The sequence below is a fragment of the Oncorhynchus tshawytscha genome, linkage group LG33 (assembly GCF_018296145.1).
Source record: "Oncorhynchus tshawytscha isolate Ot180627B linkage group LG33, Otsh_v2.0, whole genome shotgun sequence".
Classification (NCBI taxonomy): Eukaryota; Metazoa; Chordata; class Actinopteri; order Salmoniformes; family Salmonidae; genus Oncorhynchus; species Oncorhynchus tshawytscha.
The window spans coordinates 25,718,645-25,745,124 of NC_056461.1; the positions used below are offsets into that span (position 1 = coordinate 25,718,645).

At 41.9% G+C, this 26,480-nt stretch overlaps 2 protein-coding genes across 3 annotated transcripts in view; both read left to right on the top strand.

Moving 5' to 3' along the window:
* The first annotated feature begins 7,694 nt into the window (after positions 1-7,694).
* LOC112233471 (boophilin-H2-like) lies at positions 7,695-11,176 on the top strand. Its single transcript, XM_024401131.2, has 6 exons — positions 7,695-7,867; positions 8,435-8,644; positions 8,923-9,087; positions 10,551-10,619; positions 10,765-10,843; positions 11,025-11,176. The coding sequence occupies exons 1-6, from the start codon at positions 7,804-7,806 to the stop codon at positions 11,077-11,079; spliced, it is 642 nt and encodes a 213-aa protein (XP_024256899.1). The 5' UTR covers positions 7,695-7,803; the 3' UTR covers positions 11,080-11,176.
* Positions 11,177-20,444: 9,268 nt separating this feature from the next.
* Positions 20,445-26,480, top strand: part of LOC112233469 (myosin-IIIb) — a 53,666-nt gene continuing 47,630 nt past the window's right edge. The window contains exons 1-3 of one of the 2 annotated variants that reach the window (XR_002950765.2): positions 20,445-20,817; positions 23,282-23,347; positions 23,699-23,829. Coding sequence is in view for 1 of the 2 variants with exons in the window: in XM_024401129.2 (XP_024256897.1) it covers positions 20,716-20,817; positions 23,282-23,347; positions 23,699-23,829 (299 nt within the window). In the remaining variant the exon portion in view is untranslated. The remainder of the gene's footprint in view (positions 20,818-23,281; positions 23,348-23,698; positions 23,830-26,480) is intronic. The other variant, XM_024401129.2, reaches the window with a different exon arrangement.

A 26,480-nucleotide genomic window follows, 5' to 3' on the forward strand; every position in this document is an offset into this window, starting at 1 on the left:
CCTGGAATTACTAAGACTTCCATAATCAAATCAAATTATAGTCCTGCTGTCAGGAACCACGTGCACCTGGTAACCCGAAACAGGCTCTGTTGCTACTGGTGACAGACCCAGTTTTTTCTGCTCACAGACTAAGTCCCCACTCCAACCAACATGGCCTGAGTGCTGCCCCCAGCCCCCGAGTCTGGCTGCCCCTGCTTGGACTCGGAGTGCCCCCTGCCTTGATGGAGGCCTCCCTGTGCACCTGGTGACCTTTTGACTTCCACAACGAGTCCCAACCTGACTCACAGTCCCACCAGAGGATGGGCTCGGGCAGATGGGTGACCACCACCTAGCCCCCTACCTATCCAGAAACCAATGTCTTATGCCTTCTACCCACCTGCCTGGGCTCTCTCAAACTCTGTGTCTGGCCCCTAGCCCTTCTCTATGCACCTGGTAACCCGTAAGTAAAGAAGGAAGAAGGTGGAGGAAGACACCTTCCGTCCTCGACAAAAGCTTGGATCGAGGGCCGACTTTCAATAGATCGCAGCGAATAAGGTCGTCTACGAGTGATTTAGCACCAGGTTCCCCACAAACATGCACAAACATCAGTTGAGGGGCGGCAACTCATCCGGCCACACCCCAACCCACACCTGGGCCGTACTCACTACCCTCTGTAGTGCCTTGTGGTCAGAGGCCGAGCAGTTGCCATACCAGGCAGTGATGCAACCAGTCAGGATAGTCTTTTGAAAATCTGAGGACCCATGCCAAATCTCTTCAGTCTACTGAGGGAGAATAAGCTTTGTCATGCCCTCTTCATGACTGTCTTAGTGTGTTTCGACGATGATAGTTTGTTGGTGATGTAGACACCAAAGAACTTGAAGTTCACAACCTGTTCCACTGCAGCCCGGTCGACTAGAATGGGGGTGTGCTTGGTACTCCTTTTCCTGTAGTCTATATTTCATCTTTGTCTTGATCACGTTGAGGGAGAGGTTGTTGTCCTGGCACCACACAGCCAGGTCTCTGACCTCCTCCCTATAGGCTGTCTCATTGTTGTTGGTGAACAGGCCTAACACTGTTGTGTCATTGGAAAACTTGATGATGGTGTTGGAGTCGTGCCCTGGCCATGCAGTCATGAGTGAACAGGGAGTACAGGAGGGGACTGAGCACCCACCCCTGAGGGGCCCCCGTGGTCAGGATCCGCTTAGCGAATGTGTTGTTTCCTACCCTTATCACCTGGGTGCGGCCCGTCAGGAAGTCCAGGATCCAGTTGCAAAGGGAGGTGTTTAGTCCAGGGTCCTTAGCTTAGTGTTGAGCTTTGAGGACACTATGGTGTTGAACGCTGAGCTGTTGTCAATGAATAGCATTCTCACATAGGTGTTCCTTTTGTCCAGATAGGAAAAGGCAGTGTTGAGTGCAATAGAGATTGCATCATCATCATCTTCTGTTGGGGCGGTATGCAAATTGGAGTGGGTCTAGAGTTTCTGGGATGATGGTGTTGATGTGAACCATGACCAGCCTTTCAAAGCACATCATGGCCACAGACTTGCTATGGGTCGGTAGTCATTTAGGCAGGTTACCTTAGTGTTCTTGGGCACAGGAACTATGGTGGTCTATTTGAAACATGTTGGTATGACAGACTCTGTCAGGGACAGGTTGAAAAGGTCAGTGAAGACACTTGCCAGTTGGTCAGTGCATGCTCAGAGTACACTTCCTGGTAATCTGTCTGGTCCTGCGGCCTTGTGAATGTAGACCTGTTTAAAGGTCTTACTCTCATCTGCTACGGAGAGCGTGATCACACAGTCATCCGGAACAGCTGATGCTCTCAGACATGCTTCAGTGTTACTTGCCTGTAAGCAATCATAGAAGTAATTTACCTCATCTGGTAAGCTCGTGTCACTGGGCAGCTCGCGGCTGTCCTTCCCTTTGTAGTCTGCAAGTTTGCAAGCCCTGCCACATCCGACGAGAGTCAGAGCCGGTGTAATACGTTTCAATCTTAGTCCTGTATTGACAATTTGCCTGTTTGATGGTTCGTCAGAGGGCATAGCGGGATTTCTTATAAGCTTCCGGGTTAGAGTCCCGCTCCTTGAAAGCGGCAGCTCTACCCTTTAGCTCATTGCGGATGTTGCCTGTAATCCATGGCTTCTGGTTGGGGTATGTACAAACAGTCATTGTGGTGACGACATCATCGATGCACTTATTGATGAAGCCAGTGACTGATGTGTTGTACTCCTCAATGCCATCGGATGAATCCTGGAACATATTCCAGTCTGTGCTAGCAAAACTGTCCTGTAGCTTAGCATCTGCTTCATCTGACCACTTTCTTATTGACCGAGTCACTGGTGCTTCCTGCTTTAGTTTTTGTTTGTAAGCAGCGAGCGTCTGCGTTGCCAAGCGCTAAAATAGAAGTTGATTCTATTTGTGATGCAGAACGCGCGGCAAGTCCTGCCTCTCCCATCTCCTCATTGGTTTTTAGGAACATATACCCATGGTTGTGGTAATGCACCTTACTTTAAAAGTTAGTTGACAATTGCCAAAGTCCAAAGAAGAAAAATAATAAGGAGGAGAGATGACTAGAAATGATTTGGTTGACCATTTAATGTGTTAATTAATTGTAGGAGTAGAGGACCTTGTCCATTTCAGGTAAAATAACGACTCAATGTTTATATCCCAGGCCAAATTATCAAGCAACAGCAAGCTAGCTTGCTAAATAGGACAAACTAGCTAGGAACTGCAAGCTAGCTAGCTAAATTGGCATACATTTTTAATGCTTTTCAACCTGTCCCCAAATGAATATAATTGGTTCAGAGTTTGTTTTGATATTTTATCCTGCGTTTCATAATTGTGTTTGGTGTGGGGGGGCCAAAATCAATTTGCAGATGCATACGCACGTCCGGTTTGAGCATTGTGTTAGTTTCAGCATCAGTTTGTGGTGGTATGAAGACAGTTACGAAGGTTACAGATGAAAACTCTCTTGGTAAATAGTGTGGTCTATAGCTTATGCGATACTCCACCTCAGGTGAGCAAAACCTTGAGACTTCCTTAGATTTTGTGCACCAGCTGTTGTTTACAAATATACATAGACCACCCTTGTTTTACCAGAGGCCGCTGTTCTATCCTGCCGAAAAAGCTTAAAACCTGCCAGCTGTATGTTATTCATGTTGTCCATCAGCCACGACTCGGTGAAACATAAGATTACAGTTTTTAATGTCCCTTTGGTAGGATATACGTGATCGTAGTTTGTCTATTTTATTATCGATTGATTGTACGTTGGCTAATAGAACCTATGGTAAAGGTAGATTACGCTCTCGGCGACGGATCCTGATAAGGCACCCGGATCTTCGTCCACGATACCTCTGTCTCTTTCTCCTGCGAATGACGGGGATGAGGGCCTTGTCGGGCGTCTGAAGTAATTCCTTCCCGTCCGACAATATGGGGTGAGTAATCATTGTCCTGATATCTAGAAGCACTTTTTTGGTCATAAGACAGTGGCAGAAACATTATGTAAAAATTAACTTGCAAATAACACAAAAACATTAGTTATGGGATTGGTTACGGGATTACGGGATCGTAAAATGGCAGCCATTTCCTTCAGCACCGTCCTCTTTCATTTTTTTGTTGCCAATCAGTTGTGTTCTGACAAGGTAGGAGTGGTATACAGAAGATAGCCCTATTTGGTAAAAGTCCAAGTCCATATTATGGCAAGAACAGCTCAAATAAGCAAAGAGAAACGTCAGTCCATCATTACTATTAGACTAGAAGGTCAGTCATTCAGAATATTTCAAGAACTTTGAAAGGTTCTTCAAGTGCAATCGCAAAAACCATCAAGTGCTATGATGAAACGGGTTCTCATGAGGACCGTCACAGGAAAGGAAGACCCAGGAAAGTAAGACCTCTGCTGCAGAGGATAAGTTCATTAAAGTTAACTGCACCTCAGATTGCAGCCCAAATAAATGGTAGCCAAAATAATGTGCAACTGGGCATTTTTATACATGAACCTAAGCATGATGGGATGTTAATTGCTTAATTAACTCAGAAACCACACCTCTGTGGAAGCACCTGCTTTCAATATACTTTGTATCCCTCATTTAATCAAGTGTTTCCTTTATTTTGTTACCTACAGTTACCTGTATCTCTCTCTTCAAAATCAACATTTCCCAAATGGTGGGCCAGGAAGCAGTTTCAGTGTGGAACAGTTTCAGTGTGTAATGGTGTCTTATGATCCCCAGGATGTCACTGTGTGATCTTCCAGTTTCCTGTGTGCATCATGTGAGCAGCACCAGATGCTATTGGACCCTGAGCTGGGCCATGGGTAGCAATAGATACAGTATTCTACCTGTTGTTTTTTTGCAGTCAACATTTTTAAAGCAACAAATTGACACTTAAACAGAGGTCCCCACCCTAAGAAATACAATTTAACAGGCAAGACTGAAGGACACCTATGCCCTGTCAGACAGTACAGGCAGAGCAAAGGACCCCTCAGCACTCACTGCCAGCACAAGAAAGGCTGTTTCATCATCATCATCATTCTGAGAAGGGTCATCTTTGAATTATCTTGACTGGAATCAACTTTAAACTCATAAGATCCACACACTTCTTAGTTTTTTTTCTACATTTGTCTGAGGTCTTTTCAAATAACTTTTATTGTATTGTGTACTTTATGTCCATAATATATACCATACAATCTTGAACACATACAGTGGAGTGGGCCTAAGATAAAAGGAAATAACATCATATATGAAATATCACTGTACCATCATTCTCATTGCTGGTCATAAAGACTGCTCTGTTGACGCCGTCATAATATTTAGGCCAACTTCTCTGACGTAGCTCTGTTATATTATCTTCACTGACTGTAAACTGATACCTGTTTTGGTTTATAGGCGAGAGGGAGACTGCTTTAACTCGATACTTGACTCCTAGTGGACTTCATCCAAATGCTTTTGTCCAATAGACTGTAGGCTACTGCCTGTATGGAGGCTTCATCACAGTAGTCTAAATTGGCTTCCTTTCATAGACTTCTGCACTTCATCTGCATTAATCTGAAAACAAAGGGTAAGACATAGCAGTTTGGGGGATTTCAGAAATGTGATATTAACTCTCAGGTTCTTTCATATCAGTGCAGACGAGGGGAAGCAGACAGAGAGAGGGATCCCCTTTAGACTATTGCGATGCACCCTAGGTGTCGGAGTCTAAATACAACATTGTTCAACAATCTTATGCACGTCTTAAAATTATACGATAAGTAAACATACAGTTGAAATCAGAAGTTTACATACACTTAGGTTGGAGTAATTAAAACTTGTTTTTCAACCACTCCACAAATTTCTTGTTAACAAACTATAGTTTTGGCAAGTCGGTTAGGACATCTACTTTCTGCATGACACAAGTCATTTTTCCAACAATTGTTTACAACAATTTATTTCACTTATAATCCACTGCATCACAATTCCAGTGGGTCAGAAGTTTACATACACTCAGTTGACTTTGCCTTTAAACAGCTTGGAAAATTCCAGAAAATTATGTCATGGCTTTAGAAGCTTCTGATAGGCTAATTGACATCATTTGAATCAATTGGAGGTGTACCTGTGGATGTATTTCAAGGCCTACCTCCAAACTCAGTGCCTCTTTGCTTGACATCATGGGGAAATCAAAAGAAATCCGCCAAGACCTCAGAAATAAAATTGTAGACCACAAGTCTAGTTCATCCTTGGGAGCAATTTCCAAACGCTTGAAGGTATCATGTTCATCTGTAGAAACAATGGGACCACGCAGCTGTCATACCGCTCAGGAAGGAGACGCGTTCTGTCTCCTAGAGATGAATGTACTTTGGTGCGAAGTGCAAATCAATCCCAGATCAACAGCAAAGGACCTTGTGAAGATGCTGGAGGAAACGGGTACAAAAGTTAAAGCTTGGTCACAAATGGGTCTTCCAAATGGACAATGACCCCAAGCATACTTCCAAAGTTGTGGCAAAATGGCTTAAGGACAACAAAGGCAGAGTATTGGAGTGGCCATCACAAAGTCCTAACCTCAATGCTATAGAACATTTGTGGGCAGAACTGAAAAAGCATGTGCGAGCAAGCAGGCCTATACAAACCTGACTCAGTTACGCCAGCTCTGCCAGGAGGAATGGGCCAAAATTCACCCAATTTATTGTGGGAAGCTTGTGGAAGGCTACCTGAAAAGTTTGACCCAAGTAAAACAATTTAAAGGCAATGCTACAAAATACTAATTGTGTGTATGTCAACTTCTGACCCACTGGGGATGTGATGAAAGAAATAAAAGCTGAAATAAATCAGTCTCTTCTATTATTCTGACATTTCACATTCTTAAAATAAAGCAGTGTTCCTAACTGACCTAAGACAGGGAATTTTTACTAGGATTAAATGTCAGGAATTGTGAAAAAATTAGTTTAAATGTATTTGGCTAAGGTGTATGTAAAGTTCCTACTTCAACTGTACGATAGCCCTAATAAACCGTTCGGATGTAGGGAGAATGAAAAATTGGAAAGTATATTTACTCACAGATGTGTTTTTGTTTGTTTGGTGCCATTTTTGGCTCAAGTTCAACCACATCTCAAATGTATGATAAATCATTTTAGTGTGGCCGTGGCTATAAATAAATCTACTTCAAATCCATTCTTATGAAATAGCATAAGGTGTCCTTATCCAATGAGTCAGGGCCATGGGTTAAATTGAGAATTTGGCCCTATTTAGAAGAGTTAGGGTAAGGGTTGACCCAGGAATTGAACATAAGGCTTAGGTTATGCCAAGATTAGATTAGGGTTGTGAATGAGGCTAGGATTAGGGTTGAACCGGGATGTGTCCAGGAAAGGGGGATACCTAGTAAATTGTCCAACAGAATGTATTCAACTGAAATGTGTCTTCCTCATTTAACCCAACCCCTCTGAATCAGAGAGTCTACGGCGCCCAGGGAACAGTGGGTTAACTGCTAGCTAAGGTTAGAGTTGTGGTTGAGGCCAGGGTTGAACCAGGATGTGGACACGAAGCTAGAGTAAACCTGCCCTTTTTATTTTTTACTTTTTGAAAATACTAATATTAATGGACCAAAATGCCCCAACATTTAAAAGTACCGGTAGATGCAAAAATATCATTTTAGCCTGTGGTGCCTGGTCTTAAACATTATAATAAAAACCCATACACCAATGCAACACTGTATAATTTACATAGTCATATGGTCTTCCTGTTTGTTAGATGTAGAATCAACAAAATGGCTGCCGTACAGCAGCCACTCTCCCTCCCCACCCTCTGTAGCAGCCTACCTGCAGCTGGGTAGAGCTTGTCAAACTTGGCAGAGCAGGGGGGTGTATGTATTCCCATTGTATGGTTAGGGTCAGTACTTTTATCCTACTTTCTATCCTGCTTTATGACCCTAGGTTCAGGAGCTCAGCTCTGGGTTGCTCCAGCTCAATGTAACCACTGCACAGGACTTTACATTTTGAAAATGGACAATATTTACTTGAAGATACAAGAAAGGTAACCATAAGGTCTTGTAGTTGGGGATAGGCTTCTTTATTTCTCAATTTCTGTTTGTGAAATGCTTGATTACTCAACTACAATAAAAACATGAACACTGGAAAAGTGTTGCCAAGATACTGCCAGTCATTTCCATATTTTATGACTGAAACCATGGGGTCTGTGACCGACAGCGAGACACTCCTAGGTAATAAAAACCTACTTGTTGATAAGGGGTCCAAAGGACGTTCCCTGCCTGTGGACAGAAGCTCATAGAACAGGATTTGAAAAGAAACTTGACATCTTCTGCTGGGGGAATCTATAGTCTTGGCCTACCAGCGTCAAAACGATGGCATATCCACTCTTACATGTCTTTTTACTTGGAGTTATGCTTCCTATAGCTTCGTCCATGAGTGAGTATATTCTGTTTCTTAACATCCTGCATTTTCTCTACGAACCCTTGTTAATCGCTTTGACTGCTTTAACTATAGTATGTGTGCTACTGTAACCAGGTCACTGAGCTCCTACTTTGTCATAATTCCTTTATGTCCAGTTATATCAAAGCAAAATCAAAGTAAGGCAAACACGGTTACTAAGTCTAGTATTGTAAATAATGTTGTATTTTTTTCTCTGAAATGAATGAATTATGAATGAATTATGTAACCCATCCAATGTAAGACTGAAGTTACATTTGTGAGTGAGATCATTTATCAATATGATTGTGATGAATATTGAGAAAATGTTGAGAGAAGTGTGAAGTTTATGCTAGGAATGGAAAACCTTGCTTTTCAAGCGCAGGTGTGTCAGACTCAGAAATTAAAAATAAATCAGACAGCTGAGATGGTTCAAAATAGATTTAGAATGCACTTGCAAATCATTAATAGAAACTGTATTTTTGCTGTTGAAGAACTCTGTCAAAACTGGCAAGAGAACATGAACTGTAACTACTCAGTGACTGACAAGTGGCCATCTTCTGTCAGATCCATTTTGCAGTAGTAAGATGGACGAGGGGAAGGCAGTGGAGGGAAAGGAAGACGACAAACAACTGCAGTATTACTACAATGAGGGAAAAGGCGCCTGTTTTCCTTTCTTCTACAAAGGACTGGAAGGGAATGAGAACCGCTTCAACACAGACAGGCAGTGTATGAATGCCTGCTCTGACAAGTTTGAAGAGCTCTACCCAGCTGCAGGTAGGCTGCTACAGAGGGTGGGGAGGGAGAGTGGCTGCTGTATGGCGGCCATTTTGTTAGGTGTAGATTCTAAGAGGATTCATGAACATAAAATATAAGATATTAACAAAACCACATAAAAAGCAAAGAGACAGCATACACAGCAATCCTATAATCTGATTATTATGCCACACTAACCTCTCAAAATGATCCATCCATTTAAGGAGGAATCGTTGAGCTGTTCATAGAAGTTTGTCAAACCAATTCATATTCCTCATCTATTCTCTCTGCTTTCTCAGATGGAGTGTGTGGCCTCCCAGTGGACCATGGTAGTTGTTTTGCTATGTTGCTGATGCACTACTACAACGCAGAAGAGGGGAACTGTCGTGTCTTCCACTACAGCGGCTGTCAGGGCAATGGCAACCGCTTCGAGACCCGAGAGCAGTGTCTGCAGACATGCATGGGTCAGTTCACTATTTATTGTTGTGATGCCACTATTTCTCATCTCTTCCTCTGAGGTCAAATCAAATCAAATTTTATTTGTCACATACACATGGTTAACAGATGTTAATGCGAGTGTAGCGAAATGCTTGTGCTTCTAGTTCCGACAATGCAGTAATAACCAACAAGTAATCTAACTAACAATTCCAAAACTACTGTCTTATACACAGTGTAAGGGGATAAAGAATATGTACATAAGGATATATGAATGAGTGATGGTACAGAGCAGCATAGGCAAGATACAGTAGATGGTATCGAGTACAGTATATACATATGAGATGAGTATGTAAACAAAGTGGCATAGTTAAAGTGGCCATTGATACATGTATTACATAAGGATGCAGTCGATGATATAGAGTACAGTATATACGTATGCATATGAGATGAATAATGTAGGGTAAGTAACATTATATAAGGAAGCATTGTTTAAAGTGGCTAGTGATATATTTACATCATTTCCCATCAATTCCCATTATTAAAGTGGCTGGAGTTGAGTCAGTGTCAGTGTGTTGGCAGCAGCCACTCAATGTTAGTGGTGGCTGTTTAACAGTCTGATGGCCTTGAGATAGAAGCTGTTTTTCAGTCTCTCGGTCCCAGCTTTGATGCACCTGTACTGACCTCGCCTTCTGGATGATAGCGGGGTGAACAGGCAGTGGCTCGGGTGGTTGTTGTCCTTGATGATCTTTATGGCCTTCCTGTAACATCTGGTGGTGGAGGTGTCCTGGAGGGCAGGTAGTTTGCCCCCGGTGATGCGTTGTGCAGACCTCACTACCCTCTGGAGAGCCTTACGGTTGAGGGCGGAGCAGTTGCCGTACCAGGCGGTGATACAGCCCGCCAGGATGCTCTCGATTGTGCATCTGTAGAAGTTTGTGAGTGCTTTTGGTGACAAGCCGAATTTCTTCAGCCTCCTGAGGTTGAAGAGGCGCTGCTGCGCCTTCTTCACGATGCTGTCTGTGTGAGTGGACCAATTCAGTTTGTCTGTGATGTGTATGCCGAGGAACTTAAAACTTGCTACCCTCTCCACTACTGTTCCATCGATGTGGATAGGGGGGTATTCCCTCTGCTGTTTCCTGAAGTCCACAATCATCTCCTTAGTTTTGTTGACGTTGAGGTAATGGCAATATACCTCAATATGCACTAAAAAAAATCAACAACCCATCATATTCAATATAATGAACCTACACAATTCTATATTTCACTCTACTGCCACGTGTAAAGGCTTGTTTATGTATGAAAATAGTTTGTAGACATTGAAGTGCATTTGAATCATTAAGGTGCAATTGTCATTTACAACAGACATTCACCTGGCTAACTGTTTGGACTGTTCTTCTTAGTCCATTAGAGGTCCTTCCTCCACAACGTTATTGCAACTCTGTCTCCATTATGCTTGTTCGTCCCGTTCATGTGAGATATTATTCTTCTGCAGCCAAAGCAGGAAGGTTTGGTGGTGCTATGGAACCAGGAACCAACCCAGATGAGAGTTCCACTAATGCAGGTACATCAATACCTTTGTGTACAGATAAGAAATGAGCTAATATCTTGATGATAATCTTTGTAATTGAGCTATATTGTGGTTATGAAAGAGTTGCTTTTGTATTTTTGGTTCTTAATCCTAACTGTCTTTGTTGTGTTTGTCTCAGGACTGATTGTGGGTATTTTAGGAGGAATTGTGTTCGCAGTGGCGGTGATCTCTGCTATTGTTCTTTTTGTTGTCCAAAGGTAAGCAAAGGTGCAGCAATGTACTCTTACAAAGTCAATACAGTAAAAATAAATGAAGGGGTGAGAATCCATCTTTGGATTTCATGGTAATATCAATAAATATGTTAACTCTGGAAATTATAGATTCAGATTTAAGATTTGATGACACTGAAATTTGTACATATTTTTTTTTACTTCACAGGAAGGAGAAATCAAGAAAAGGGAGTGAGCAGGTACCAACTCTTGAGATGAAGTAAAGATGCATCACCCTCAAGCCTTGTTTTGGATTTTGTTTAAATGTGTTATGTTTTAAATGTTGTACTCTGTTTTGGTTTAATAAAAAAGGAAAATGTATCCCATGCCTTATCTATATATTTTTTGGTTTACAAACTGTGGGATGTTGACAAAGTTAGCAGGTGATGAGCATTAACCAAACTGTAAATAATGCCTGCATATTGTATGTTGAATTTTGTAACAAGGACTGATCTGATCAACCCTCAAACTGGTCTCAGATGTATAAACTGATCAACTCTCTTTTTCAGAAACCTAAACACTTATTCATGTTCAAATTACAATACCATGTTTTAAGCAGTGGGGGCTGGTGGGATGGGCTATAGGAGGATGGGCTCATTGTAAGGACTGGAATTAAATAATTGGAACGGAGTCAAACGTGATTGCCATATGTTTGATACCGTTCCATTTATTTCTTTCCAGCCATTACAATGAGCCTGTCCTCCTATAGCTCCTCCCACCATCCTCCACTGGTTTTAAGTTAATTATTTTTCAAATAAGTCTATCTTATAAACAATTCAATAGATTGTTGAAAGGATTTATGTTTTTAAATTTGGATATGAATGTTTGCATTTGTTTTTTATTGTGCAAATGTGAAAATAAATGCATTTTCATAATTTGGTATGGTCTTTTTCTTTCAAGTTGTCCAAGCACATGGAAAAATAAACTGATATGAAAAAGTAAACTGTTTGTTCAGTGATTGTTTTGCTCTGTGAAATATATATATAAAAAATCCCACTTATGATTTTTGATCTCCCAAAAATCCCTGGCATATTTTAGATGGATTACATTTAAAATGTACTTTAGGTCTCTAAATATACAAACACTGACAATATTCCCCCGCTCAAAGGCTTTACAATTCCATCCATGCCTCAGTAGACAATTTCACTGCTTTGTCCTTAGTGACGTGCTCACAATGGCAATTAGTATGTACATATGTACAAAATGGAGGTGAAATTCAGTTATACTAGAGGGTAGAGATTTTATGTTGTTATACACTAAAGGGAACACTTAAACAACACAATGTAACTCCAAGTCAATCACACTTCTGTGAAATCAAACTGTCCACTTAGGAAGCAACACTGATTGACAATACATTTCACATGCTGTTGTGCAAATGGAATAGACAACAGGTGGAAATTATAGGCAATTAGCAAGACACCCCCAATAAAGGAGTGGTTCTGCAGGTGGTGACCACACACCACTTCTCAGTTCCTATGCTTCCTGGCTGATGTTTTGGTCACTGGTGCTTTCACACTAGTGGTAGCATGAGACAGAGTCTACAACCCACACAAGTGGCTCAGGTAGTGCAGCTCATCCAGGATGGCACATCAATGCGAGATGTGGCAAGAAGGTTTGCTGTGTCTGTCAGCGTAGTGTCCAGAGCATGGAGGTGCTACCAGGAGACAGGCCAGTACATCAGGAGACGTGGAGGAGGCCGTAGGAGGGCAACAACCCAGCAGCAGGACCGCTACCTCCGCCTTTGTGCAAGGAGGAGCAGGAGGAGCACTGCCAGAGCCCTGCAAAATGACCTCCAGCAGGCCACAAATGTGCATGTCTCTGCTCAAACGGTCAGAAACAGACTCCATGAGGGTGGTATGAGGGCCCGACGTCCACAGGTGGGGGTTGTGCTTACAGCCCAACACCGTGCAGGATGTTTGGCATTTGCCAGAGAACACCAAGATTGGCAAATTCGCCACTGGCGCCCTGTGCTCTTCACAGATGAAAGCAGGTTCACACTGAGCACATGTGACAGAGTCTGGAGACGCCGTGGAGAACGTTCTGCTGCCTGCAACATCCTCCAGCATGACCGGTTTGGCGGTGGGTCAGTCATGGTGTGGGGTGGCATTTCTTTGGGGGGACGCACAGCCCTCCATGTGCTCGCCAGAGGTAGCCTGACTGCCATTAGGTACCGAAATGAGATCCTCAGACCCCTTGTGAGACACTGGTGTGGTTGGCCCTGGGTTCCTCCTACTGCAAGACAATGCTAGACCTCATGTGGCTGGAGTGTCAGCAGTTCCTGCAAGAGGAAGGCATTGATGCTATGGACTGGCCCACCCGTTCCCCAGACCTGAATCCAATTGAGCACATCTGGGACATCATGTCTCGCTCCATCCACCAACGCCACGTTGCAGCACAGACTGTCCAGGAGTTGGCGGATGCTTTAGTCCAGGTCTGGGAGGAGATCCCTCAGGAGACCATCTGCCACCTCATCAGGAGCATGACCAGGCGTTGTAGGGAGGCCACACACACTACTGAGCCTCATTTTGACTTGTTTTAAGGACATTACATCAAAGTTGGATCAACCTGTAGTGTAGTTTTCCACTTTAGTTTTGAGTGTGACTCTAAATCCAGACCTCCATGGGTTGATAAATTTGATTTCCATTGATAATTTTTGTGTGATTTTGTTGTCAGCACATTCAACTATGTAAAGAAAAAAGTATTCCATAAGAATATTTCATTCATTCAGATCTAGGATGTGTTATTTTAGTGTTCCGTTGATTTTTTTGAGCAGTGTATAATGCACAGTGTAATAGCACTATAAAAACGTCTTTCTTCAGACACCCACATACAGGTCGAAAGATCCCTGTTAGGGGTATCATCTCATGCAAGACCAAGGGAGTAATCCATCTCATCACATGTTCATGTGGAAAAGCCTATGTCGAACAAACGAAAAGACAATTAAAACAACGCATAGCTGAACACCGCAGTTCAATCAGGTGTAAGAACATTGACTATCCGGAAGCAGCTCACTTTGTTGAAGCTAACCATCCCATCTCCTCCCTCAAATACACAGGCATTGAGCATGTTGCTCTACCAAGGAGAGGAGGTAACATTGAGATCCCACTACTACAAAGGGAGGCTTACTGGATATCCTATCTAAAAACATTGACCCCTGGTGGTCTGAATATTGACTTTGATCTCCCTTCTTATGAACACATTTTCCTTTATGAACAATCTTGTAAATGTAAAAAATCTTCTTTTTACAGCTTATTAGCGTACACCTAATGTGTTCCCTCTGTTGATGATGATCATTATAAATTAAGGTTGAACCAATATAACATGTAACAAAAATGAAATACGAAATTATGTGAAATTGAATGAAACAACAATGTATGTTCACGCTAATATGATGTACACTATTCCATGATGTTTCTATATGATAACAATAGCATCATATATTTAATATGCCATATACTATTTTTTAACAGTTTCACTCATTAATTTTAATGAACTTAATCATTATGACACACCCCTCACCACTGTCATTGGTTACACTAATTGCACTGTGTGTATACATAACTTGGTTCAAGTAGTCATGACATTACCCTGAGGAAGGCACAGTGATGCTGAAACCCATTAAATTGCTGGGAGATTATACATGGAGTGTGCGACATTCTTTATGTAGATTGACGAGGAAAATAAATAATATAATACCTTTTTTATTAAGGCTGTAACGTAACAAAATGTGGAAAAAGGCAAGGCTTCTGAATACTCTCCGAATGCACTGAGAGCCATCACCTTAACCGCAAATTAAAATAACCAAGTAGTTGTCTGCTAATTTAATATTTTTTTATAAAAATACACTTAAAATACAGCACATAAAACAATTAGCCATGTCAAATCAAATCCTTTTTTTTTTTTTGTCACATGCACCGAAAACAACTGGTGTAGATCTTACCCTGAAATAAGTGGAACGGTGTCAAATACATCAAACACATGGTTTCCAGATGCCATCCCATTTGCAGCAGCCTCCACTGATGCATGAAGGCAGGGCAAAGTGACTAGGTATATAGCACATGGGGATGTGTGAAACGTGCTCATCAGCCCGCATGCGTCGTCTCATTAGCAAGCTTTTGAGGTGGCGCAATAGGCTAAACCGCTTGAGGAGGGCGATCACGTGTATGGCAGAGTTCGCGCCAGGTATAGGCCGAAGTGGTACTCGGTAAGTAAGTAGCGTTTTATCCTTTACATAGGCATCGGGATAGATAATAATAATAGTAAAATAAAGAACAGAGTAGCAGCAGCAAATTATTATTGTGAAAGTGCGTGTGTCTTTGTGTTGGGTATGTAATGTACAAAGTCGGAAAGTTTACATACACCTTAGCCAAATATATTTAAACTCAGTTTTTCACAATTCCTGACATTTAATCCTAGTAAAAATGCCATGTCTTAGGTCAGTTAGGATCACCACTTTATTTTAAGAATAGGGAAATGTCAGAATAATAGTAGAGAATTATTTTTTTCAGCTTTTATTTCTTTCATCACATTCCCAGTGGGTCAGAGGTCAACATACACTCAATTAGTATTTGGTAGCTTTGCCTTTAAATTGTTTTACATGTGTCAAACCTTTCGGGTAGCCTTCCACAAGCTTCCCACAATAAGTTGGGTGAATTTTGGCCCATTCCTCTGACAGAGCTGGTGTAACTGAGTCAGGTTTGTAGGCCTCTTTGCTCGCACAAACTTTTTCAGTTCTGCCCACAAATTCTCCATAGGGTTGAGGTCAGGGCTTTGTGATGGCCACTCCAATACCTTGCCTTTGTTGTCCTTAAGCCATTTTGCCACAACTTTGGAAGTATGCTTGGGGTCATTGTCCATTTGGAAGACCCATTTTTGATCAAGCTTTAACTTCATGACTGATGTCTTGAGATGTTGCTTCAATATATCCACATAATTTTCCAGCCTCATGATGCCATCTATTTTGTGAAGTGCACCAGCCCCTCCTGCAGCAAAGCACCCCCACAACATGATTCCAGAAAATGATGTCATGGCTTTAGAAGCTTCTGATAGGCTAATTGACATAATTTGAGTCAGTTGGAGGTGTGCCAGTGGATGTATTTCAAGGCCTACCTTCAAACTCAGTGCCTCTTTGCTTGACATCCTGGGAAAATCAAAAGAAATTAGCCAAGACCTCAGAAAAGAATTGGAGACCTCCACAAGTCTGGTTCATCCTTGGGAGCAATTTCCATACGACTGAAGATACCATCTGTACAAACAATAGTACGCAAGTATAAACACCAACTTTTAGCCAAGAGCGGATAATGCTTGTAATCCATGTTTTTTGGTTTGGATACGTTGTGGGGACGACATCGTCTATGCACTTATTGATGAAGCGTGTGACTGTTGTGGTAAACTCCTCAATGCTATCGGATGAATCCCAGAACATATCCCAGTCTGTACTAGCAAAACAGTCTTGAAGCCTCTGGTCTGCTTCATCCGACCACTTCCGTATTGAGCACATTACTGGTACTTCCTGTTTGAGCTTTTGTTTGTAAACTGGAAGCAGGAGAATGGAGTCATGGTCAGATTTGCCGAAGGGAGGACCTTGTATGGATTTCTATGGGTAGAATAAATGTGGTCTAGTTTTAGAGCCGCTAGTGGCGCAGGAGATGTGTTGGTAGACGTGAGGTAGGGCGGTTTTAAGTCTCCCCACGTTAGCCTCCGACCACCAGAAATGCTGCCTCATTTAAACACCCCTATTGAAGAGCAAACCTGCTTAATAGCCTGATGAGCAGAAGTGTACCTGCTGCTCCTTGATTCCTCCCATAAACATATAGGCCTAATCATGTGTTATAAACATCACTATGTAAGATCAACATACTTAATAGCCTGATGAGCGGAAGTGTGCCAGCTGCTCCTTGACTCTCATGCAATCTTGTACTTTTTCATGGCAATCCTTGTAATGCAGTCCAGATGTGCATTGGTTAGTCTGTTCCTGTGTTTTCTCTTCACAGAGTTCATGGTTGAAAATGTTGATTCACAATTGTATGCGCTCACCTTTTGAACACACGGCTTCAGAGCTGGGCACTCTGTGTCAGGGACCATGTTCCAGAAGTGGGAAACACCTGTTATGAGCTCAGCTTTCAGGGTGTCATTTGCCTGCAGTTCAACAACTTCGCATTCCACTGCAGCATGGTCAGGGGAGAGGCCTGTGATGACTGCGGTCAGAGAAGTCCCTGGGACTTGGAAGAGGTTCTCAATGAAATGGAAAAACTCCTTGCACTCCTGTACATCTTGGAATCTTGATTCAAAATCCCTCCTCAGCTCCTCTAACACTTCCACAAATGCATCGTAGTTGAAATGTTGCAAAGGTTCTGGGTCATTTGTGGTGACTGCTATGAGTTTTGGGAAGTGCACAAATGTTCTGAGATATGAACAGGGTTGTGATTTTGTTTTGGAACGCTGTGATAACATGCAGCATGTTACTTGCAGGGATTACATTTCGAGTAAAAAGTTGCTCTGGGAACACACCAATGTAAAATCTTATATTCCACATTCTATTCTATTCTAAAACATATTTTAAAATGGTTTTATAATTTTGCTCGCTCTCCCAATTCCACCGCTAGTTACCTGACTTTTTTCTTCCCTTGGTGCTGGAGATTCAGAGTACTCAGATGGCAAGTGATGTCAGTCAACGTGGCCAAATATATTTTCCACTCAGGAATTTTCAAGTCCGGCTCGTCTTCTTATTTGAGAGGAATTTGTGTATTTGGGGGAGGAGACTCAAAAACCACTCAAGTACTCTGCCACAAGATAACCATCTCACCTCGTTGTGCATCACCAAGTTACTGTTAGGAGTGTGTATTGGAGGCGAAGTCAGGTGCAGGAGAGCAGAATGTAGTGAACAGGCACACTTTTTTATTCCGGTCAAAATGACAGCACAAAATACATAAAATGTGCTCAAAACCCGGAACATAGACAAAAAGTAAGGCGCGTAACAATATCAAAATACACAGTCACTGTATTTTGTCTCATACTCCTGCAGCAGTTCACGAAACTGCCCATGATTCAGTGCTCTTGAAACAATACAGTTGACCACTTGTACAAGCAGTTGCATCACATTCTTCAACTCACTGTTCTTGAGTTTTGCCACGAGTCCCTCCTGATGTATGATGCAATGAAACACAGCGAAGTTGGGGATCCCTTCTCTCTTCTCATTATCTCCTGACAAGTCCCTTCTCTTTCCCAGGCACATTTGGGGCTCCATCAGTGCACACACATGCGAGATTTGACCTGTTCAGATTGTTCTCATCCATAAAGGTCTGAAGTGCATTCAACACATCCTCTCCTCTCATTTGACTCTTGCAGTGGTAGTAAGCACAACATTTCTTACCAATTAGATTAATCTTTCGGGAACCAGTGCATATACATAACTGAGCGATGTCCCAAACATCTGTGCGTTCGTCCAATGCTATTCTGAAACACGGAGCCGCTGATATATCCTCGTTTAGATCCTTACCAATGTACTTTCCTATTTATTCAACCCTTCTTATTATGGTTGTGTCCGATAGTTGCAGTCCTTTAATTTGTTTTAGAATTGCATCTTTGTTACTGAAATAGGCATAAATTATTTATACTAGTTTGGTAGTTTGATTCGACCAAAGATGGGGAAAAATACTGACTTCGATGCAGCCCAAAACCTTCATTCTGCTCTCCACCTCCCGCCTCTGTATCTAGCCTTGTTGAGAGCATAGCAACAGTTTACTCAACTGCAGATGTTGATGCAGCAGCTCAACATCATATTATACTGCCACCTATTGGGCAAGCAAAATAGTGCAGTTTGTGTTTGTGTAATTTGACTGCTCAGAAACTATTTGAAATTGTGCTGTATTTGGTAGTCTGCAGGGTTGGGTAGGTTACTTTCTAAATGTAATCCGTTACCTGTCCAAAATAGTAATCAGTAATGTAACTTTTTGATTACCCAAACTCACTGCTCAAACTCTGATTACATTCAGTTACTTTTAGATTACTTTCCCCTTAAAATGCATTAGAAGAAGACAAAAATGTATGTTACCAATTGAACACATCTATTGCAGGATAAATCCATGTTAAAGTTTACATAGGTGGCCATATATGGATGTTACATTTTACATTATGGGATGGTTATGTAGGCTTCTTCTAACCCATCACTTTCTACTACACATGGGCTCCCGAGTGGCACAGCGGTCTAAGGCTTTGCATCTCAGTGCTAGAGGTGTCACTACAGACCCTGGTCCGATTCCAGGTTGTATCACAACCGTCTGTGATTGGGAGTCCCGTAGAGCGGTGCCCAATTGGCCCAGCATCGTTAGGGTTTGGCCAGGGTAGGCCGTTATTGTAAATAAGAATTTGTTCATAACTGACTTGCCTAGTAAAATAAAAATATATTAATACGAAAAAATTATATCTTTACATTAAAAACCAAAGTCTATCAGAATTCCAGTCATTCCAATGAATGCAATACCTCTTGAAGAATAGAACTTGGAAGTATAGATTAGCCAAAGTATTTTACCTGAGCATAACCCCAAAAGTAAGGACTTTATTAGCCAGCCCTGCTCTGTTGTTTATGATTTTGTTGTCATGGAGGACTGATTGGGCTCATTGATTCAAGTTGAAAAATAAATGCTGCGTTACATGGAATGGCATGCTTTGAGCACTACTGAATGGTGCTATATACATGTGAGAAATTAATGCCATATTCTGCATTTGCTATGGGTCTATTGTTTACCTTTTTGTTGGTGACACTGTGATATCTTGATAATAGTGAATCGACTCTATTGCACGAGCATGCTTTTGCGGCACGGTCGATAGCGCGCCGGACCTCGGGCTCGAAGGTCGAGGGTTCGAGACCTGCTCCCTGCTGTTTCATTACAATATGTTTAAAGGGAAAATCCACAGATGAAACAATAACAAAACGGAACGCCTCGCCTCTGTTTTGGTAAAAAACTGACCACTGCTGTCCTCCTTACTTCCAAGCGTTAATTCAAGTTGGATAATCTTTGGATGCTGACAGCAGTCGCACAATTGAAAAACAGCTTGGACTGTGGCCTACAAACGCCTATTCCTGCTCTTTTCCCGCGTTCCACCAAACACATATGGTGTCATCATAGTGGTCTCTGATTTATGGTCAGACTCGCTCACATTGAACAAATTTAATTTGCGCCTTTTTTCAATGCTGTTTTGAATTTCATTGAGAAAACAGAGAAGTGTCAAAGATTTTTTCCGCAAACATCCTTTCTGAATTTCAAAGTAATCCTCGAAGTATCTATAATCTGATTACAATATGTTTTGTTGGTAATTTAACAAATTACTGTTAGTTTTTTTGTAATCCCGTACGTGTAACACATTACATATAATCTGTTACTCCCCAACCCTGGTAGTCTGTACATTTAAAATATAAATATTACTGCGAGCCGCCAATCAAGGCAATATGACTGGACTATATCAACAATTGACGAATGAAACAAATACTAAAATATCGTTTGGGAGAGTTTTCCTTTAACCATTATAAATTTCAATTTCAACGGGGTGACGTCAGGGTTGGACGTCCCAAGGATACAGTATAGCAATGAAAGAGAGGGAACCCTTGCTTTGCACGCCTTTTAACTTCAATACTCCCCTGGGAGTAGAGTAAACTCAGTTCAGTTACGCTGTGTGCACTGCTGTCACAGTAGCCTTTTTACGACATAACACCGCTGTCGTTTCTAGGCGCATATGTTGGATTTTAATGTCAGAAAACCAAGGCAAATTAATTTGTTTTTATCAAGCTTCAGTATAGTCCAGTAACGTTACATATAATTACTGCATCCGAGTTTATCAAAATAAATACGATTTAGAAAGAAATGGAGGGGCTCTTCCACGAAGATTTGGCAGCCTTGTCAGATTTGGATGAACAAAGTTTGTTGGAATCCCTGAGTCAACGGTTCAAACAAGATCGCATCTATGTAAGTACATGTTCAGACTTGAAATGTGCATGTGACTGTTTTGGGAAAATCAACGTGGTTTCAGAGCATGTCCTATTGTTCTGTACGTAAATCCGATACATTAATTTAGTGTGATATGTTACGTTTTCGCATGGTATTAATTTGTGGATATCCATCATTCATTTCGTATGATATGTTACGAATTAGAATTTGTATGTTACGTTACGAATTGCAATTCGTACGATATGTTACGAATTTGAAAAAGGAAGTATGATGTTACAAATTCCAATTTCTAATTTGTTGTAGCTAACGTTAGCTAGGTGGCTAACACTAAGGTTAGCTAGCAGGGCTAACGTTAGTGCTAGGGGTTAGGGCAGGGTTTCGTAACTGATTCCCTCGGGAGTGGTTTTATTTGGCCCCCCCAAGTTTTCTGAGCAAACAAAAACTCAATAATGTTGAAGGGTTGGGATCTATGAACAACACAAATATTCAGTCATATATCAACATGTCATTTTAATTCATGCCATTGTTTGCTGCCAGAACAAAACCTTTGTCAAATAAATTGTAATTGTCAGATGGTTCGTCAACAAGTATAGACTAACAGTGAAATGCTTATTTAGGCCCTTCCCAACAATGCAGAATACAACAAATAAAAAAGAATAATAGTAACACAAGGAATAAATACACAATGAGATATGATAGCTTGGCTATATACGGTGCATTTGGAAAGCAGACCCCTTGACTTTTTACACATTTTGTTACGTTACAGCCTTATTCCGAAATGGATTAAATAAAAATTTTGCCTCATCAATCTACACACACTACCCTCATAATGGCAAAGCGAAAACAACAGTTTTTTTTAAGACATTTTTGCAAATGTATAAAAAACCAAAATACCTTATTTGCTGTGAGACTTGAAATTGAGCCCCGGTGCATCCTGTTTCCATTGATCATCCTTGAAATGATTCTACAACTTCATTGGAGTCCACCTGTGGTCAATTCAATTGATTGGACATAATTTGGAAAGGCATACACCTGTCTATATAAGGTCCCACAGTTGACAGTGTATGTCAGAACAAAAACCAAGCCATGAGGTCGAAGGAATTGTCCGTAGAGCTCTGACAGAGGATTGTGCCGAGGCACAGATCTGGAGAAGGGTACCAAAACATTTCTGCAGCACTGAAGGTCCCCAAGAACACAGTGGTCTCCTTCATTCTTAAATGGAAGAAGTTTGGAACCACCAAGACTCTTCCTAGAGCTGGCAGCCCGGCCAAACTGAGCAATTGGGGGAGAAGGGTCTTGGTCAGGGAGGTGACCAAGAACACGATGGTCACTCTGACAGAGCTCCTCTGTGGCGATGGGAGAACCTTCCGGAAGGACACCCATCTCTGCAGCACTCCACCAATCAGGCCTTTATGGTAGAGTGGTCAGACGGAAGCCACTCTTCATCAAAAGGCACGGCAGCGCACTTAAAGTTTGCCCAAAGGCACCGAAAGCGCTCAGACCATGAAAGACAAGGTTCTTTGGTCTGATGAAACCAAGATGGATGTCTTTGGCCTGAATGCCAAGCGTCACGTCTGGAGGAAACCTTGTACCATCCCTACGGTGAAGCATGGTGGTGGCAGCATCATGCTGTGGGGATGTTTTTCAGCGACAGGGACTGGAAGATGAGTCAGAATTGAGGGAAAGATGAATGGAGCACACAGCCAAGACCACACAGGAGTGGCTTCTGGGTCAGTCTCAATGTCCTTGAGTGGCCCAGCCAGAGCCCGGAATTGAACCTGATCGAACATCTCTGGAGAGACCTGAAAATACCTGTGCAGCGACGCTCCCCATCCAACCAGACAGAGCTTGAGAGGATCTGCAGAGAAGAATGGGGGAAATTCCCCAAATACAAGTGGGCCAAGCTATAGCGTCATACCCAAGAAGACTCGGTAATCGCTGCCAAAGGTGCTTCAACAAAGTACTGAGTAAAGGGTCTGAATATTTATGCAAATGTGATATTTATTTTTATAAATTTGCAAAAATGTAAACTGTTTTTGCTTTTTTATTATGGGGTATTGTGTGTAGATTTGATGGGGAAAACTATTTAATCAATTTTAGAATAAGGCAACAAAATGTGGACAAAGTCAAGGGTTCTGAGTACTTTCTGAATGCACTGTACATTGAGTACCAGTACCAAGTTGATGTGCAGGGGTACAACAAAATTGAGGTAGATATGTACATATACTGTAAGTACTGGTGAAGTGACTAGGCAACAGGATAGATAATAGACAGTAGCTGCAGCGTGTGTAGAAGTGTGTGTGTGCGTAGAGTCAGTGACATTGACTCTATGCAGTGACACTGGAGTGGTGTGTGTCTTTGAAAATACAGTACAGTACACATTAATTGGGCGGCAGGTAGCCTAGCGGTTAAAGTGTTGGGCCAGTAACCTAGTAAACTCTCTCTCTCTCTCTCTTTCCCTCCTACCACCTATCTCTACAAGACCTACATTGGGGACATCTTGGTGGCCATAAATCCATTTAAATACCTCCCTCTCTATGTGAAAGAGGTAAGTACTCCCACAAGACCATTAAGCTGTGCTGGCAGACTTTCTCCTAAAAGCTGCCCTAGTTATCTTGTGACTCACTATAACCTGGAAAACATTAAAGTTGGCATATGGCAATTAATAATGTCACTTCAACCCAGAAGATAACTTATTTTCTTGGAATAGGACTAGACACTGAACTTGCAATTGTTTTTGGGACTTTTGAATAGCTCCAACTAATATTGAGGCTTTAGCACTTATGCTTGCTTTTATTATCTTAGGTGACATAACTGACCAGGAATCTTTAAAAAAAAAAATCTACTAAACTATTTGTAGACAATGGCTGTAAAGATGTTCCTCCTTGTATCTGTGCAGGTGTCAGAGAGGTATAAGTACCATGAGAAGAGCAAGCTACCTCCTCATATATTTGCTGTGGCAGACAGAGCCTACCAGTCCATGATGGGAAGGTTAGCCACGGGACCCCGAAACCAATGTATTGTTATCAGGTGAATCCATTAACAGTCTAGTACTTATTTTACACAACTGAGCCAAGCTGTATTGGACTAGCCTGGTCACATATCCACTATAATAGTTGCTGGAAACATGTTGTAAAGGACAATGAATAGAAAGTATCCAAGCCAGCACTGTAACAACGGTTAATGTAATAACTTTTCAATTTTGTATGAAATAAAACCGGGTTATTGTAATAACTTGCTGGTTAACGTAATAAAATGTTCCGCTATTAACCTGTAATTATTACATTAACCGGTGAGTAACAACTTTGGATGAATAATGTAATAATTTCAACCAATCATGTAATAACATACCAAAATCAATGTTTTTATGTACTACTTTTCCCAATTTGATGCACATACAGTTGAAGTCGGATGTTTACATATACTTAGGTTGGAGTCATTAACTTGTTTTTCAACCACTCCACAAATTTCTTGTTAACAAACTATAGTTTTGGCAAGTTAGGACATCTACTTTGTGCATGACACAAGTAATTTTTCCAGCAATTGTTTAGACACCATGAATTATAAGTGAAATAATCTATCACAATTCCAGTCGGTCAGAAGTTTACATACACTAAGCTGACTGTGACTTTAAACAGCTTGAAAAATTCCAGAAAAGGATGGCATAGCTTTAGAAGCTTCTGACAGGCTAATTGACATCATTTGAGTCAATTGGAGGTGTACCTGTGGATGTATTTCAAGGCCTATCTTCAAACTCAGTGCCTCTTTGCTTGACGTCATGGGAAAATCAAAAGAAATCAGCCAAGACTTCAGAAAAAAATTGTAGACCTCCCCAAGTCTGGTTCATCCTTTGGAACAATTGCCAAACGCCTGAAGGTACCACGTTTATCTGTACAAACAATAGTACGCAAGTATAAACACCATGGGACCACGCAGCCATCATACTGCTCAGGAAGGAGACGTGTTCTGTCTCCTAGAGATGACTTCACAAAATAGATGGCATCATGAGGAAAGAAAATTATGTGGATATATTGAAGCAACATCTCAAGACATCAATCAGGAAGTTAAAGCTTGGTCGCAAATGGGTCTTCCAAATAGACAATGACCCCAAGCATGCGTCCAATGGTGTGGCAAAATGGCTTAAGGACAACAAAGTCAAGGTATTGGATTGGCCATGGGCAGAACTGAAAAAGTGTGTGCGAACAAGGAGGCCGACAAACCTGACTCAGTTACACCAGCTCTGTCAGAGGAATGGGCCAAAATTCACCCAACTTATTGTGGGAAGCTTGTGAAAGGCTTCCCAAAACGTTTGACCCATGTCAAACAATTTAAAGGCAATTCTACCAAATAGTAATTGACTGTGTGTAAACTTCTGACCCACTGGGAATGTGATGAAAGACATAAAAGCTGAAATAAATAATTCTCTCAATTCTGACATTTCACATTCTTAAAATAAAGTGATGATCCTAAGACAGGGAATTTTTACTAGGATTAAAAGTCAGGAATTGTGAAACTTGAGTTTAAATGTATTTGGCTAAACTTCCAACTTCAACTGTACTACCACCCACTGACAATTACAACTCAAACACATGCCCATCATACAGGAACACTCACAAGCACACGTTGAAATGTACACACATGCACAGTCGTAGACACTCACCGGCCAGTTTATTAGGTACACCACCCCGTTCTCAAATGGCTCGCTCCTGCAGATGGGGAGTAGTGTGGCTTTCTATATAGAGCATGCAGACAGGCATTGTTAGTTACTGTTCTATTGAGTGTTAGAAAAGGCAAAACAAGTTACCTAAGCGACTGAGTGTGGTATGATCGTTGTTTCCAGGTGAGCTGGATCCAGGATCTCAGAAACGGCCGCCCTCCGGGGGTTTTCACACACGACAGTGTCAAGGGTTTGCTGAGAATGGCGCAATAAACAGAAAACATTCATTCGGTGGAAGTCCTGGAGCGAAAACAGCTTGTCGACGGAAAATGGCAAGAATAGGGCAAGTTAAGAGGCGGGCCACAAACAGACCAATAATGGCGTAGTACAACAGTGATGTGCAGAATGGCATCTCGGAACGAAACAACTTGCCGATCCGTGTCGGATGGGCTATTGCAGAATGGCATCTTCAAACGAACAACTGGTCGATCCTTGTCGGATGGGCTATTGCAGAATGGCATCTCGGAACGAACAACTTGCCGATCCGTGTCGGATGCGCTATTGCAGAATGGCATCTTCAAACGAACAACTGGTCGATCCTTGTCGGATGGGCTATTGCAGAATGGCATCTCGGAACGAACAACTTGCCGATCCGTGTCAGATGCGCTATTGCAGAATGGCATCTTCAAACGAACAACTGGTCGATCCTTGTCGGATGGGCTATTGCAGAATGGCATCTTCAAACGAACAACTGGTCGATCCTTGTCGGATGGGCTATTGCAGAATGGCATCTTCAAACGAACAACTGGTCGATCCTTGTCGGATGGGCTATTGCAGCAGATGACCACACTGGGTTCATCTCCTATCAGCTACAAAGAAGAAGAAGCGGCTCCAGTCGGCACACGATCACTAACACTGGACAATTGAGGAGTGGAAAAACATTGCCTGGAACATGACTGCGAGTTCAGTTCACTTGAGTGGCTTGCAGTCCCCAGACCTCAAACCAATTGAGCATCTTTGGGAT

Excerpts from the sequence above, each read along its gene's own strand:
- LOC112233471 (XM_024401131.2), top strand. The coding sequence starts at position 7,804 with ATGGCATATCCACTCTTACATGTCTTTTTACTTGGAGTTATGCTTCCT. Across the intron at positions 9,088-10,550 it reads GTGTCTGCAGACATGCATGG|CCAAAGCAGGAAGGTTTGGT; the intron begins GTCAGTTCACTA and ends ATTCTTCTGCAG. Across the intron at positions 10,620-10,764 it reads TGAGAGTTCCACTAATGCAG|GACTGATTGTGGGTATTTTA; the intron begins GTACATCAATAC and ends TGTTTGTCTCAG.